Raw genomic sequence first — 15,564 nt, forward strand, 5'->3', positions numbered from 1 at the left:
TAGTGACTCCTCAAGGCACAGAAAGTTCTCTCTCTTTAAAATAAAAACAAACTTAAAAAAACCCCTACATATCCGCAACTTTCATTTTCTGTTCCACAAATTCGCATTATGAAAAATTGTGGATTCTAAGTAACGATAGGCCTAATGTCCATCATAACTGAATGCGAATATAACTAAGAATGTAATAAATGCCAGAGTCACATGTTATGCTGTTGGAAATACATTCATGCCAATTGCATACCAGAAAATTTGTGCAAATTTATTTTATAACAAAAACAGAGGTGTACTGCAAGACTACTTAATTTTTTAAACAAAAAATGGACTTAAGTGAATAGACCTATGTTTTACAGGCTGTTTCTCATGCTTTAGAAGTGTAGAATTACTAAACATTTTCACAAGGTTTTGAGAAAACAGATTCCTCAATTAAGTTCCATGGTAAAGGTAAAGGGACCCCTGACCATTAGGTCCAGTCGTGGCCGACTCTGGGGTTGCGGCACTCATCTTGCTTTATTGACAGAGGGAGCCGGCATACAGCTTCCGGGTCATGTGGCCAGCATGACTAAGCCGCTTCTGGCAAACCAGAGCAGCGCACGGAAACGCCGTTTACCTTCCCGCTGGAGCGGTACCTGTATATCTACTTGCACTTTGATGTGTTTTCGAACTGCTAGGTTGGCAGGAGCAGGGACCGAGCAATGGGAGCTCACCCCATCGCAGGGATTCGAACCGCCGACCTTCTGATCGGCAAGTCCTAGGCTCTGTGGTTTAACCCACAGCACCACCCACATCTACAAATAAGTGTTTCTGATACATAAGGATAATGTGAGCCTAATCCATGTTTTCACATATCGCACTGTCATATTTTAATGCCATAGTATTTTCCAGTCAATGAGATTTAAGCATTCACAACTAATATAAGTTACCAACTAATAAGATCAGGCAAATAAGATCTAATTCTTCTTACATAGTTCCACTACCTTACCTTCTGTTTGAACCAGGCCAAAATTATTATTCAGCACGCAAAACTGAAGCAATGATACTGAGATTTCTTCCAGCTACAAGAGGTCTATGATTCCAACAAAAATCATAGCCTATGATTTCAACAGAAATTACTAATGCACTCCTCAGGGTTACACAGTTATAAAATAATAAATTCTCGTAAGTGTTGATTGCTGAATCTGCTAAAAGCTATAAAGCTGTTGAATTTTTCCTATAACTAAATTTGAGGCAAAACAGAAGGTTGTAGCTTGGGCAAAGGTACAGTATCTGAAGAATTTCACTAAATTGGCCAGGAGAATTTCAAGTATCCCTAGAATGAAACAAAGCTGAAGATCTGCAATCAAGCAAATTGTTTCCAAGTTTTTTAGTAACTTTCTCTATGTCAGAATTTGCATCCTTCCTTGGCACACACTTTTGCGGGCAAACATAAACATATGTACTGGTCTTTCAGAGATCTTGCCAGAAGCAATTCTCATGATTCTTGTAATGTAGATCTGTCTCTAGGTTTTATTACAATGAACTTTGTACGCCTTGCATTTTGACAGTTCTTTGATTCAGGTTGCAGTGACACATGTGAAAGAGTTTTAAACTTGCGATGGAGAAGTTGAAGAAGCACAACCAATGGCATAACAAATGTGTGGTGTGCCTTTGGATGATGACACAATGCAGTGGCAATAATAAAATGAAAAATAGCTAGTTTCTCACCTCCAATCTGCTGTTCTCCCCAAATGATCTCTAGGAACTTAACTACTACAATACATGCGTGGGATATTGGGCCAGCTTTAGTACTAAATTCTCTGAGCACATAGTGGAGAAGCGTCAGGAGCAACAGCAAACTGAAGTTGCGCATGTTTCAAAATGTTTGTAGATGTGTGACTCCCTCTCACATTTTATGTTTATAGATTCAAAACAGCACTGCATAGGGTGCAAATGAAACTAGCATAAAGTGTGAATCAGAGATGAAAGAAAGGTGAGCAAAACATAGTTAAGTGAAACCACTCTGTCACAGTTCATTGCAAATTACTTGAGTAACGTTTCTGAAACATTCCTGATCAGAACTTGTCTGTAACCCATCCATACCTCAGACGTTGCAAGTTTCTGTGATTCGGTTCTATAGATTCCAATAGGAATATCCCCCGTAGAAGAACAAAGCTTCTGGTAGAGCCTGGCGTACGTTCTGATCCACAAATCGTCTTCTGTGATTTTCATCTATACAACAGCAGCAACAAAAAGAGTCTGACTGTTTGGAGATGTTTTATTTACTCAAATGATATATTAACACAATTGTTGCAGCATACAAACGACTTATCCCAGTTGGTCACCATACATATTAGGCTACACTATCTCTTTAGACTCTGTAGATAAATCAATTCAGAACTGTATATAACTTTGCACCATCTGGAGAATATTAATAAAAATAATTGCTGGATCAATTTTTCATGTATGGGGTCAGTTTCTATAAATCCCTTCGCCTCATAAAGCACTCGAGACTGTATCCGATGAAGTCATCCCGTTAGCAGAAAGGAGTTCTACCTGTGCAATGTAGGGGGTTGTCCCCACCCCCTGAAATCAATATATGCTTCAGAGAACAGATTTGGAAGAGCACACAGGGAAAAGGAGGGGAAGTCCAATTTGCAGCTTTGCCATTAAGCAAGAATGAATGCCTTCCACCTATTTTTGTTAATATTGTTTTCTGAACCAAAAGCAATCAGACAGCTACTCTTAGGGAGAAAATGCAATATGAAAAACAAATGAAGAAACAACCAAAGTATCAACAAACTTAATTATATGGGATTAAATAAAAATACTTACAGAACAAAGAAAGCCAGAACCTGGTGTAGTATCTAAGCCCAGCAGAAGTCTTGTGATAGATATCATGTAATCTTTAACAAAGGACTGCAAGTTTTAAAAAGAAAAGTACTTTAGTATATATCAGAGTACAGTGGTACAAACGCTTCGGGTTACAAACACTTAAGGTTACAGACTCCGCTAACCCAGAAATAGTACCTCGGGTTAAGAACTTTCCTTCAGGATGAGAACAGAAATTGTGTGGTGGCGGCATGGCAGCAGCGGCGGGAGGCCCCATTAGCTAAAGTGGTACCTCAGGTTAAGAACGGTTTCAGGTTAAGAACGGACCTCCAGAACAAAGTAAGTTCTTAACCAGAGGTACCATTGTAATCAACATTCCTAAACAGAATAGGTAAACACATATATTCCTTTTTTTTTCTTCCCCCCCCCCTTTTTTTTTTGCAGTGGATATTTACTTTGTGGAGGGAAGACAAGACCAGCTTCACAACTAATGATGCACTTATTTTCTGAGAGCTTTATACAACTAATGTGTTTGCAGAAACACATTGTTCTTTGTCCATAGCAACCTTTTGAATTGTTTGCCATGCTCCCTCAAAGAATGGGGACAATAGCAAAGTATGCAATCCTAGGCTCCATCACATCTCCAATCCCCCCCCCCCCCCCGGATATCAAGGTTTTTTAGATAATGGCTAGCACTCAGCATAAACTCTACAAAGTATTGTGTATGATGATGTACTACACAACATATAATTATTAGTATGTGATGGGCTGTATGAATGCAACTGGGTCTGTAGTAGCGTAATAACTTTTGAGATGGGTAGCTAGCTAGCTGTTCTCAGCTCAGCACCAATCCCATCCCAGAAGTACCAGCTTTTCTTCTATGTTTTGCAGCATGCAATAAACTGCTTGTTATTGTTGTCTCTTTGCATTCTCAGGGTGAACAGCGTGACATTTTGAAATGGCATTAGCATTCTGGCACAATGTCACAGATCCCGATGTTGGGGTAGACCGCTGAGTTATGATGTTAGTATGGGGTTGGGATGTTAGTATGAATTCAGAAAAGGAATAAATCCTGTCCTTCACAATACCTGATACAGCAGGGTGTCCAACATGCTGATGCTAAAAACTCTACCAGCAGCAAAGGGCAACCGAAACATGAATGCCAGATTGGAGCCCTTCTCTCGCTCTTTCTGTTCAAATGGGGAAGAGGGGTGGGTGGGAGAAAAAGATGAGAGAGAGGGAGAGAGAGAAAATAATCGGTAAACACTTCCAAACATTAAGTGAATGGCACACTGGGGCTTCCCACATGAAGCATTCTGCCAAAGTAGACCTCTAATGCTGCTACGGATTCATTCATTAAAACACTACTTGGAGCAATGTAGTGCCAGCTCTCAAATGGATTTTATTTCCTTATGACCCTCCATTTTTTGAGAGATTGTCCTTGCATCTGCATACACAGGAGTGCCTCCACACACACACACACACACACACACACACACACACACACACACGTACAGGTTCTGTCATCACTATTATACTACTATACACACTCACTAAACTTTCAAGATGAAAAGCTTAAGTCTCAACAGTTTGAGGACAACTTTTTCTTTTGAGTGTTCCCATCACTTTAGCTCCTCAACTGGCAAGAGCATTTATTCGAGACTCTAATCTCTTCCCATTATACAGATTGGCCAATAAATACCTCCTGTTGTATTACCTAAAAGTTCAATTCTCCTACAAAGAAATGTTAAATTGAAAGGACAGCACAAACTAAGTCATAATACTGGGATATTTGATTTGATTCATATTGAAACATATTGCTGTGAATAGTCACTATACTTTGTGCATACATTTAAACTTCCGCTGAGTTGTCCTGTTTCTTTTTCTTTTCTTTTGCACTTCATGATGTTTGTCTGTTTTTCTCCACCCCCACAATGCACCCATCCATATACACCTGGCAACTAGGCATAACATGTCATGCAACTGATGACAGATATTCCTGTCCACAAAAGCTTATGCCACAATAAATGTGTTTAAATAAATAAGGTGTTATGGGACTCCAACCTAAAAGACCACCAAATACTTTTCATCATATAAAGAGAACAGCAGTATTGCAGTTAGTTTTGGACTGGAGGAGTTCATTGCAACAGCTGCCATAGCTGGGCACCCTGGGAGTGTTCAGTTTGTCAGGAATGGCCAACAGTTGGAAAATAGGGAGCTGGCAAAGGTTGGTGCACTGGTTAACATGTTGGACTTAGGCTGGAGAGAACTGGGTTTGGAAGCCTTGGATCTTCCATGGAGCCAACTAGGTGACATTGGGTTACCCAACGTAAGAATCATATACAAGGTTGGACCAGTCCTCTAACACCTCAAGCTGACAAAACTTGCAGTATTGAGCCATCACAGAACACCATTGCTCCCGCTGTCCAAGAAAGCAACTGAGCCTCCTGAAAGGTAAAGGTAAAGGACCCCTGACAGTTAAGTCCAGTCGCGAACGACTCTAGGGTTGCGGCGTTATCTAGCTTTACTGGCCGAGGGAGCTGATGTTTGTCCGCAAAAAGCTTCCAGATCATGTGGCCAGCATGACTAAGCCACTTCTGGTGAAACCAGAGCAGCACACGGAACTGCCATTTACCTTCCCTCCGGAGGGGTACCTATTTATCTACTTGCACTTTGACGTGCTTTCAAACTGCTAGGTTGGCAGGAGCAGGGACTGAACAATGGGAGCTCACCCCACCATGGGGATTCGAACCGCCAACCTTCTGATCAGCAAGCCCAAGGCTCAGTGGTTTACAGCACAGTGCCACCCACGTCCCAAACTGAGCCTGCTGCTCCACTACAAAGCTGAGGGAAAATGGCATCCACACAACAAAGCAGCTGGAGCTCTTATCTCTCTCAACAAATCTCTGCCAAGCTAATGAAGATTAAAGACCATAGCAGCTTAATCATATATGTGGCAATTCCATCCCCCTGTAGGGCTGTGTACCAATGACATTTCTTATGAGTCTTTGTTGTCAGTCAGTACAAATGCCCATTGTTTTCCGTCTTGGTGTGCTGCTCTTATCTCATAATTTGTCCCAACCACCCTGTGAGTTAGATTTGCATGAGAGGAGGCTGAGATAAAGCCATCTTATCTAAGATCACTCCCTGAGGCACTGGCTGAGAGCTGTTGTAAATTCAGCTCTTCCTCATCCAAGATCAACATCCTCTAATCCTCCATTGTGGGAAAGTAAATGTTAATATTTCCCTGTTAGAAGGAATGAACAAAAAACCCATCCAAAAACTCCCACAGTTGTTTTTTTAAAAAACCAGGTTGCCCATAATTACGGAATTGCAAATGTTATCACAGCACTAACATGTCAATTGACTAGCATTCAAGTTTACATCTGCTTTATGAATAATGAAACATGGCTCGGGATGTTAACTCTGGCCTTGTCCACCGAGATTTGTGGCAAACAGATACTTTTTGAATTGCGGCAGTAATCGCTCTCATGCATTTTTAATTGATCATCCAAGTTGCACGGAGATAGAGATACAATTTACTCCTTGGCACCATGAAAGCCACCACAGCAGCTTTAATTATTTGGAACCAGATCGTTCTGTCCTCCTACATATTTCACAGCAGAAGCCTCTGAAAGTGGAAAGACCGCAGGAGATTCAAGTTTGTGTGTGTTCTCTTACAGAAGAGAGCCTAGCTGTAGGACCTCTGAGATCTGTTCAGCTCCAGCTGCAGATTTGAAGACTCTGTGCCACTGGTTACCAGATAAAGAGTTTCAGTAGAAAATGGATATTACCCTCAAAGTCTGCTTGTGAACTTCCCTGTGGATCCTACAAATGATGCTGAGTGAGCTTGGGAGATTAGTCTGACCTAGAGTGGAAATTTTATGTTCTACTATAGCAGGGTTCCCCAAAGTTGGGTCTCCAGATGTTCTGGACTACAACTCCCATAATTCATAGCTAGCAGGACCAGGAGGCAGGGATTATGGGATTAAGTCCAAAAACAGCTGGAGACCCAACATTGGGAGACCCTGCACTACAGGTTGACTTTTCACTGAGACATTTTCTGTGCACTCCAGAATGTCTTCTTCTCTCCCAGCCAGTGCCAAACTGATGACCAATGGGTGGAACAATCCAAGGAATTCACATGGTGAGCTGTAACTGTTAGTGGGACTACCCTCTGCCAAGGCTCTCCCCCCATTAATGCCACCCTCTGAGACAGGCCCAAAGGAGTTCCAACATTTGCAGTTGGGAACCATGTTTGGCTAGCTTAACCAAAAAAGGCAAGCGTCTCTCCTTGTTTCAACAAATTTGTTGATTACATTTATGTAGAATTTCAAGTTACAAAGGTTGGTGCCTTTTTGACAGTTTGAAGGAAGTCTAAAGTAACCACGTAATAAACAAAGCCAACAATTTTGTATGCAAGTTTGCCTAATATACAGTACACATCTTTGCAAAGCATATTTCCTGTAATATTTATATTTTCCCATATGCAGTGCATTTTCGAACATTATTTTCACTAACATATGCATGCATATTCAAACTTTACCTCAGCTGCGTTCATTTTTGTACACATTGCTTGGCAGGAGAACTGCATTGCAAAATTCACCAAAGTGTGAATTTTGAAGGATGGTCACGTTTCAGTTTGCATATTGTTTTGGAAAGGATGAATTAGGTAAATGTATTCCACTTCTTGTGTCTCACTCATGTTTTAAACACAAACTTAAATTATGTGCATATTGAAATATGAAATATTTGCATAAGGCTGCTTAAAATATTTGGGTGTGATTCATTTTGATCTTTATGTTACGATTATTTTGCATAAAAGCCTTTTAGAAAACAACTACACAAACAGTGGAATCAACAGACTGGGGACTAAATGCCTCAGGCTAACAATGGACTTTAGCAAACTGGCAACAACGTTTAACTTATTTCTCATCTTCTCTAATTGATGGGAAATGAATTAAGCTTTAATGGTAAAAAATGAAGAGTTGGGCAAGGAAGGGGAGATGAATGTTGGAGCTTATAGGAAGCTTACTGTTTGTTTTTGAAAGGAGAGAGTTGACTTTTACTATTATTTTTAACAGTTGATTTATTCAGTTCTAGGTTGCCACATATTGAAGAGTAAAAAAGGGAACACATTTGCTTTTAACTTCTGCTTTTAACTATGGATCGCTATGATGACTCAGTAATGTTCTCACAACTCAAGAGACCACTTTATGCATTAGATGACCTATGCTTTGGTACACAGAAACTTGCATACCAATAAATATTCCAGTGGTTACTTAGCCATTTTAGAAGGGATCCGAGAAGAATCCTAGCATGGTTTTCATTAGATCTCCAAGTTACAGAGCTAGTAAATGTCAGGAAGTTCTCCAAGTGGCATGGGCAGTTCAGTTTCACTAGTTATGTGAAATAGATGTCATCTCCCAATGTTTCCTCCTCAGTTATTGATCTAATTCAGGCAGCTGAACTACCTTTTAAGTTAATTACCCACTTGCTCCACAACAAGTATATTTAATGTTATAAAAATTTTAGATTTAGCTGCCATGTGTGAAAAGATATCTACAGAGTATAGGGCATACCAAAACCTTTCCACTCTCTTCCTTCAGCATATGTACATCAGAACCACACAAGGCATTGATGGGAAATCTCAATCTAGTCTACCTCCTAAGGTAGACTAACCTCAGTCAAGGCTTATAAGCTCAGAGTTCATGTTAAAAGGTAAAGGGACCCCTGACAGTTAAGTCCAGTCGCAAATGACTCTGGGGTTGCGGCGCTCGTCTCACTTTACAGGCTGAGGGAGCTAGCGTTTGTCTGCTCCACAGACAGTTTTTCTGGGTCATGTGGCCAGCATGACTAAGCCGCTTCTGGCGCAACGGAACACTGATACCAGAGCAGTACACGGAAAGGCCATTTACCTTCCCGCCGGAGCAGTACCTTTTAATCTACCTGCACTTTTTGGCATGCTTTCAAACTGCTAGGTTGGTAGGAGCTGGAACTGAGCAACGGGCGCTCACCCCATCATGGGGATTCGAACTGCCAACCTATTGATCGGCAAGCCCAAGGCTCAGTGGTTTAGACCACAGCACCACCCACGTCCCATTGAGTTCATGTTATTTGACCACAAAGAAATAATAGTGGTGGTTAGGGTCTCCCATTTCCTGTAACCACCTAGCACACAGGATGCCCATGGATGTATGCTGAGGTGGAGAGGAGAAAACCAGCCTCTGTGGTCCCTCCCTGGGTGAGTGCTTTGCACAAGAAGGACTGGATCAATATACATATGTGTGTGATTTTATATTGGAAGAGAGTGACATTACAAAATGAAACCAGAAGATATTCACATTCAGATAAAGGGTTCTTAACTATGACAGAAAGAATTCTAAAATATAAGCACAGACCCTCCAAGTGTGCCTATTTTCCAGGGACAGTCCTGGATTTACAGAAGCTGTCCCAGTTTCTGACTTGATCCCATAATTTTCATCAGAGAAATGTTGGAAGGCATGGAGTTATGCCACCCCTGAACCAAAGAGATAAGTAACTATGCAACCTTTAGAAGACATCTGAAGGCAGCCCTACATAGGGATTTTTAAAAAAATGTTTTATATTTTTATATATGTTGGAAGCCACCCAGAGTGGCTGGAGCAACCCAGTCAGATGGGTGGGGTACAAATAATAAAATAGTTGTTGTTGCTGCTGCTGCTGTTGTTATTATTATTATTGTGGAACAGGACATCCTTATCTTCATTGGAGAAATGTTGGAGGGTATCAGCCCTGAGTGCTCACTGGAAGGAAATCAGCCCTGAGTGCTCACTGGAAGGACAGATCCTGAAGCTGAGGCTCCAATACTTTGGCCACCTCATGAGACAAGAAGACTCCCTGGGAAAGACCCTGATGCTGGGGAAGATGGAGGGCACAAGGAGAAGGGGCCGACAGAGGACGAGATGGTTGGATAGTGTTCTCGAAGCTACCAGCATGAGTTTGACCAAACTGCGGGAGGCAGTGGAAGACAGGAGTGCCTGGCGTGCTCTGGTCCATGGGGTCACGAAGAGTCGGACACGACCAAACGGCTAAACAACAACAACAACAACAATGTAAGCATAAGGACAGTGGCTGCAATCCTGCAAGCAGTTAAAAGTTGATTCATAGATATGTGCTCTTCACTTGATGACTGCAAAATCAAGGAATGACTCACATGACTCCACAAAACAGCACAGACGTTACAACAGAGACAGAACCTCACGTCTCAATGGAGTCAGTTTTCATACAGTATACAAGTGCTGATCATCTAGTGTATAGTAACCAAGTGCTGTGATTCTGAACTAGGTCTTAGATTACTTAAATCAGGGATGGGCAACCTGTGGCCCTCCAGATGTTTTTTGGACTTATAGCTCCCTCTGTCCCTAACCTTTGGCCATGTTAGGTGGGACTGGTGGTAGTTGGAGTCCCTCAAAACCCTAAGGTTCCCCACTCCTGATTTAAATTACACTAAAGAGAATGGATTTAAGAAGCTTCATTATGCAAATATTGCACCCAGTCTTCAGTGAAAGCAATGAACGCATGCTTAGACAGCCAATTTCCCTACTCCTTAATTGCAAAACATTTCCTAGCTATTAGGATGCTGTATGGAGGCTTTCTTGAGTTTTAATTTTCATGGAGAAACCAGAATGGATAGAGTTTGACTTCGGCATATGGTTGCCGTGTTTTTCATCTTCACATTTTTCTGCTGAGCAAAAGGCTCTTGCTTGTTCAGATGCCAACTGTGATTGCTTAGCTATTTCCAAAGAGGAAAAACAAGGGAAGTTGCAGCTGTAGCAGCAGATGGAGTTCTCCTGTGACTCAGGGATTTCTTGCTTCAGAAACCCATTAAGCCACGAAGTCAATTTTCCATGTATGTTTGTACGCTTTAGCTGCAGGCAACTGCCTCATTTTTAGAGTCCCTTTGTAAAGGGGGGAGCATAGCAGAGGAATTAACAATCAGCTGTACAATGGACCACATAAGACAATTTCCTCTCAAATTTTAATTGCATTTCATTTTGCCTAAGGGAGTTCTCTGAAGCTTAATGAACTACAGCTACACCTGCAACAAAATGCGCCGTGGTGACTGGTAAAGGTGAAACGAATGGAAGGGAGAACTAACTGCAGCGACTTTCCTCACATGATAAAGAAGCTTATTTATTTCACCTAATGTCTCCACTTAGGGACGCGGGTGGCGCTGTGGGTAAAAGCCTCAGCGCCTAGGGCTTGCCGATCAAAAGGTCGGCGGTTCGAATCCCCGCGGCGGGGTGCGCTCCCGTTGCTCGGTCCCAGCGCCTGCCAACCTAGCAGTTCGAAAGCACCCCCAGGTGCAAGTAGATAAATGGGGACCGCTTACTGGCGGGAAGGTAAACGGCGTTTCCGTGTGCTGCGCTGGCTCGCCAGATTGGCCTACCTCAGCCAATCGCCCAATCCCACCTGTGGAGACATTGCCTGTGGAGACATTGCCTGGTATCCAGCCTGGGGAGGGCGAAGCCAGCCCGTACTACCGGGAGCCGCGCTGGGATCCAGGGGGCTGCATATGACCACGCAAGAGGCCATTTGATGTGGGGAGCAGTCATTACATGGGAAATATATCGCATGGAAATATTACTGAAAATATTACATGAAAAAGGTAAATATATTTTACCACTCCCGAGAATGTTGCAGTTCTTGCCATGCTCTCGATCATCAAGCTTCAAAACTAATTGCCATGTCCCTGGCACTTCTCAGCCATTCAGTGCACAAATGTAAACACACTCAAGCATGCACATCTAATTTAACATAAGTTTAAGTTTTCTTATAGCTTATAGATGGCTTGCATATATTTGCAGTCCATAAAAATGGGCTCTTAGGAGATAGCTAATGAATGAAATTGTATATAAGGACATTTTAAACAGAGAGCAAACAGAATGAAGGCAATTATGAAGAGTGTCTTCTGATAGCATGCTACATTTGAACTCAGAACAAAATTAGCATTGCCCCTCTTATCCAAAAGAATGCACATATATTAAAAATGCATATATTAGCTTCAATAATTTCCACAAATAATTGACTTAATACTTGATACATCCGTTTAGAACTGCTGTGCTAAAATTATTCCACTGCCCATTATTGTTTGCTCTTGCAATTAAATAGGCTGCTTAAAACACTTGTTGATTACTTTCCAGTTTGGAAAATCAGGACCTGAAGTATTAAAAACCAGAGAATTTTAGCATACACATTCTCCCCACTCCCCACAAAACCCTGCCAGGGTGCTGAGTTCCATTTTGAATATATTGCATGAAACAGGTTACAATAGTGGAAAGTATGTGATGCTGGGACGCGGGTGGCACTGTGGGTTAAAGCCTCAGCGCCTAGGACTTGCCGATCGAAAGGTCGGTGGTTCGAATCCCCGCGGCGGGGTGTGCTCCCGTTGTTCGGTCCCAGCGCCTGCCAACCTAGCAGTTCGAAAGCACCCCCGGGTGCAAGTAGATAAATAGGGACCGCTTACTAGCGGGAAGGTAAACGGCATTCCGTGTGCTGCACTGGCTCGCCAGATGCAGCTTGTCACGCTGGCCACGTGACCCGGAAGTGTCTCCGGACAGTGCTGGCCCCTGGCCTATAGAGTGAGATGGGCGCACAACCCCAGAGTCTGTCAAGACTGGCCCATACGGGCAGGGGTACCTTTACCTTTACTTTATGTGATGCTGGCAAGTAATGTTTTTTGTTTTCTAAATCTGGCAACACTTGACAGGCAGTATGTAATGGTAATTAACATTTGATTACTGACAAAATTCATGTGGTAGTTGAAGCCTGCCAAACTCTTTTTAAAAAATCAAGAATGGCAATAAGCCTAAAACATTCAAATCTGAATTTCAAGACAAAACATTTCACATCCATAATTTGTCTTCTGAATTTCACGTTAAAAATTTCCACTAGTAGAAACTGGGAAATTTTGTGAACATTTGAAAAAGTGAATGTGTGATAAATGAAATCATGCATTTGCACCACTGACAATGGTTTATATTAATATTCTCACAATTACTTTGGTGGTTATGATGGTAAGGTTTGCAGTTCTGTGCAATATCATTTTTTTTAAAAAACCACAACTGGAAAATTATTTATCTTCGCTCTTTTTGAAAGGCATTAAATAATGTATTTTAATTGTAACTCAATATAGATATATATTTTTCTTACCTTCTCCAATTTTGACAGAGCAAGAGAGTAGCAGTCTTTGGCCCTGAATTGCATGAATCTCATGTTGGCTGGGTGGGTTAATTCAGTTATTATGCTTAGGCTAGAGAACAACCTAAATGTTTTTTACAAGGAGATAATATAAGTTATTCCTGCAGTAACATCAACTGGATAAGATAAAACATGACAACATATACAAAAACTAATTACTTGTAGCTCCAAAATCATAATTAGTTACAAGGAAATAACAACTTTTGGCAGAGGCAAACATGTCCCTCTAAAAGCACTAATGTGCTTCACAGATTCAGAGAAAATCAGCATATTACTTTTAGAAGGGTGGCTTGTATAACATTTAATATGACAGAGAAGGCATTGAACAGTAATTATTTGAGCTGTGTTTGATAATCTATTCTCAGAAATGAGACAGTTCTGCAGAAAAGGAAGAAACCCTGGATAAACCATTGAAATGGTTATGTAGCCTTTACTGCCTATAAAAGAAATAACTTTTCCAATATGTAAAAATATAGCTGTGTTGGAAATATAAATTACACTCATGATTCATGTACGATGAATAAAATGATGGCTCCATTCCAGCCTGTCAGGAAACCCCAAAGGCATCAACTGAGGTAGTCACAAAACAAAACTAACATTTTTATTGCTTTCTTAAAACTGAAATCAGCAGGAAAAAGCACACAATTATATTCTTTAGGAAAAGGAAAGCAGACAGAATGCTGGTGTGGTTTAGGAACATACCTAATTCTAAGAAATATTGACTTAAATGGACATAGGAGTATTTGGATAGCATTCTACTAAATAATGATTAGGGTGAGTTTCTTGCCATTAAAACAGTAGCTGTCAGGGAACTGCCATCGGAAGGACAGGAGGTGCAAAGGCTCACTGAGGTTGAGAGAGACGCAGCAGCTGAAGAGGGAACCAGTAGGGGGAGAGGAGGAACTCCAAGGGAAAGTGAGTCGGAGGGATGGCTCAGAGACGCTTCCAGCGAAAACAGTGGGGAGGTCTCAGGACCTCCTATAGGGACACCCACTCCTCGCCGGAAACTGTCACGCCGAGAGTCCAGAAGACGTGTTTCCGTTAAGGAGCTTTTATGTTGGAAACGATTCCGAAAGCAACCACTTTCGGATTCTGCTAGTGACTGACGCAGCCATGCTGGAGGGGCTCCGTCACAGGCAGAGGTTTGAAAACCTGATCAAACTCTGAGGGACTTGCATTTTACGCACAAGCAGCTCATCATCCCATCACAGTAGCCATTTTGATTTTCGAAATTGTTAAATGCTCTGGAATTAGTAATTTGAAATGGTTTAAATACCACATAGGAAATTGTACCATATCACCACCCATTTGAGAATTTGGGAAAGACTGGCTTTGTAAAGCTAGGGTAGCGTAAGTCACAACACACACACAAGCTTCACTACATATTCCTATATGCTGCAGTTTTGCTGCAAAGGATGGAACCTGTTCAACCCACACATGTGGATGCCTGGAGGGTTAAATTGCAGTTAATCTATCCTCTCCTACCTACTAAAACCCATCCCAAAATGGTGATGTTGTCAGCACATCCAGTGCTTTTTTCTGGGGGGACGCAGGGGTACGCATACCCCTAAACATTTTGTGAATCTAAGCTTGGCCTCATTAAGGGACAGTATTTCAATATGAGTAGGAAAATGAGAGTATCCCTAAACATTTGTTTTAGAGGAAAAAAAGGACTGGCTGTATCCATTTCAAAAGTCACAGGGTATATTTTCATGAGTCTCGGGTTCTGTAAGTGCCCAGCAATCTAACTCACTGTAAAGATAACATTTCATATATTTGCTGAGTGTGGAATATTTAAAACAAGTGCTATGAAGCAATTAAGTATTCAGTAGCTACAAAACAGTCCCCTTGGCTTTGAGTAATTTGTCTTGCTGTAGATGCTGGCTCTCATGTGGATATACTGGAAACTGCCTGGCCTATTTGGTGTATTATTTATGTATTCATTAAAACAAATTCTCTCACACTTTCAGATAATAACCTTTTAGACCAGTTAACTACATGTGGAATGCAATCCTCTCTTTTTCCCTTTCGTTCTTAAGTTTGTTAGCTGCTTTTCTCATAGAGGAACCCACAGCAACTTACAGCAAAACCAGTTAAGAACTTTCAATAAATATCTAAAAAACATCAACCAGAAAAACATATAAAACAGACTTATTGATCCCACCTTACTACAAGGTCACAATGCCACCCTTCAAATTAAGCGACAAATGAGTAAAGAGAGAAGTATTTGCCTGACACCTACAATTAGATAAAGATGGTGTCAAGCATGTGTGCTTTGGGAAAGCATTTCACAAGTAGAGAGAAGACATCACTGAAAAGGTCGGATCTTGTGTTGCCACCCTCTGAACCTCCCTTGGGGGGACCAAATGGTGGTGGCAGGGTCTGGGTTGGTTCTTGTGGGGAGGGCCAGTCCCAGAGCTATTGGAGTTCTGAGCTGCATAAGGCTTCAGAGGTAAAAAACTAGCATTTTAAATTCTTCAGACCGTCCTGACCCGATCAACATTCTGAGCTCCAAAT

General features: G+C 41.5%; 1 protein-coding gene across 8 annotated transcripts in view; it reads right to left on the bottom strand.

Moving 5' to 3' along the window:
* Positions 1-15,564, bottom strand: part of KCNT2 (potassium sodium-activated channel subfamily T member 2) — a 224,314-nt gene that overhangs the window by 8,455 nt on the left and 200,295 nt on the right. For all 8 annotated transcript variants that reach the window (XM_028732539.2, XM_028732541.2, XM_028732538.2 and 5 more), the window contains 4 exons: positions 13,000-13,111; positions 3,894-3,995; positions 2,809-2,892; positions 2,077-2,205 (listed from right to left, as the gene is read on the bottom strand). In XM_028732539.2, coding sequence (XP_028588372.2) covers positions 2,077-2,205; positions 2,809-2,892; positions 3,894-3,995; positions 13,000-13,111 — 427 coding nt within the window. The remainder of the gene's footprint in view (positions 1-2,076; positions 2,206-2,808; positions 2,893-3,893; positions 3,996-12,999; positions 13,112-15,564) is intronic.

Source organism: Podarcis muralis, chromosome 5 (genome assembly GCF_964188315.1).
Source record: "Podarcis muralis chromosome 5, rPodMur119.hap1.1, whole genome shotgun sequence".
Taxonomy (NCBI): Eukaryota; Metazoa; Chordata; class Lepidosauria; order Squamata; family Lacertidae; genus Podarcis; species Podarcis muralis.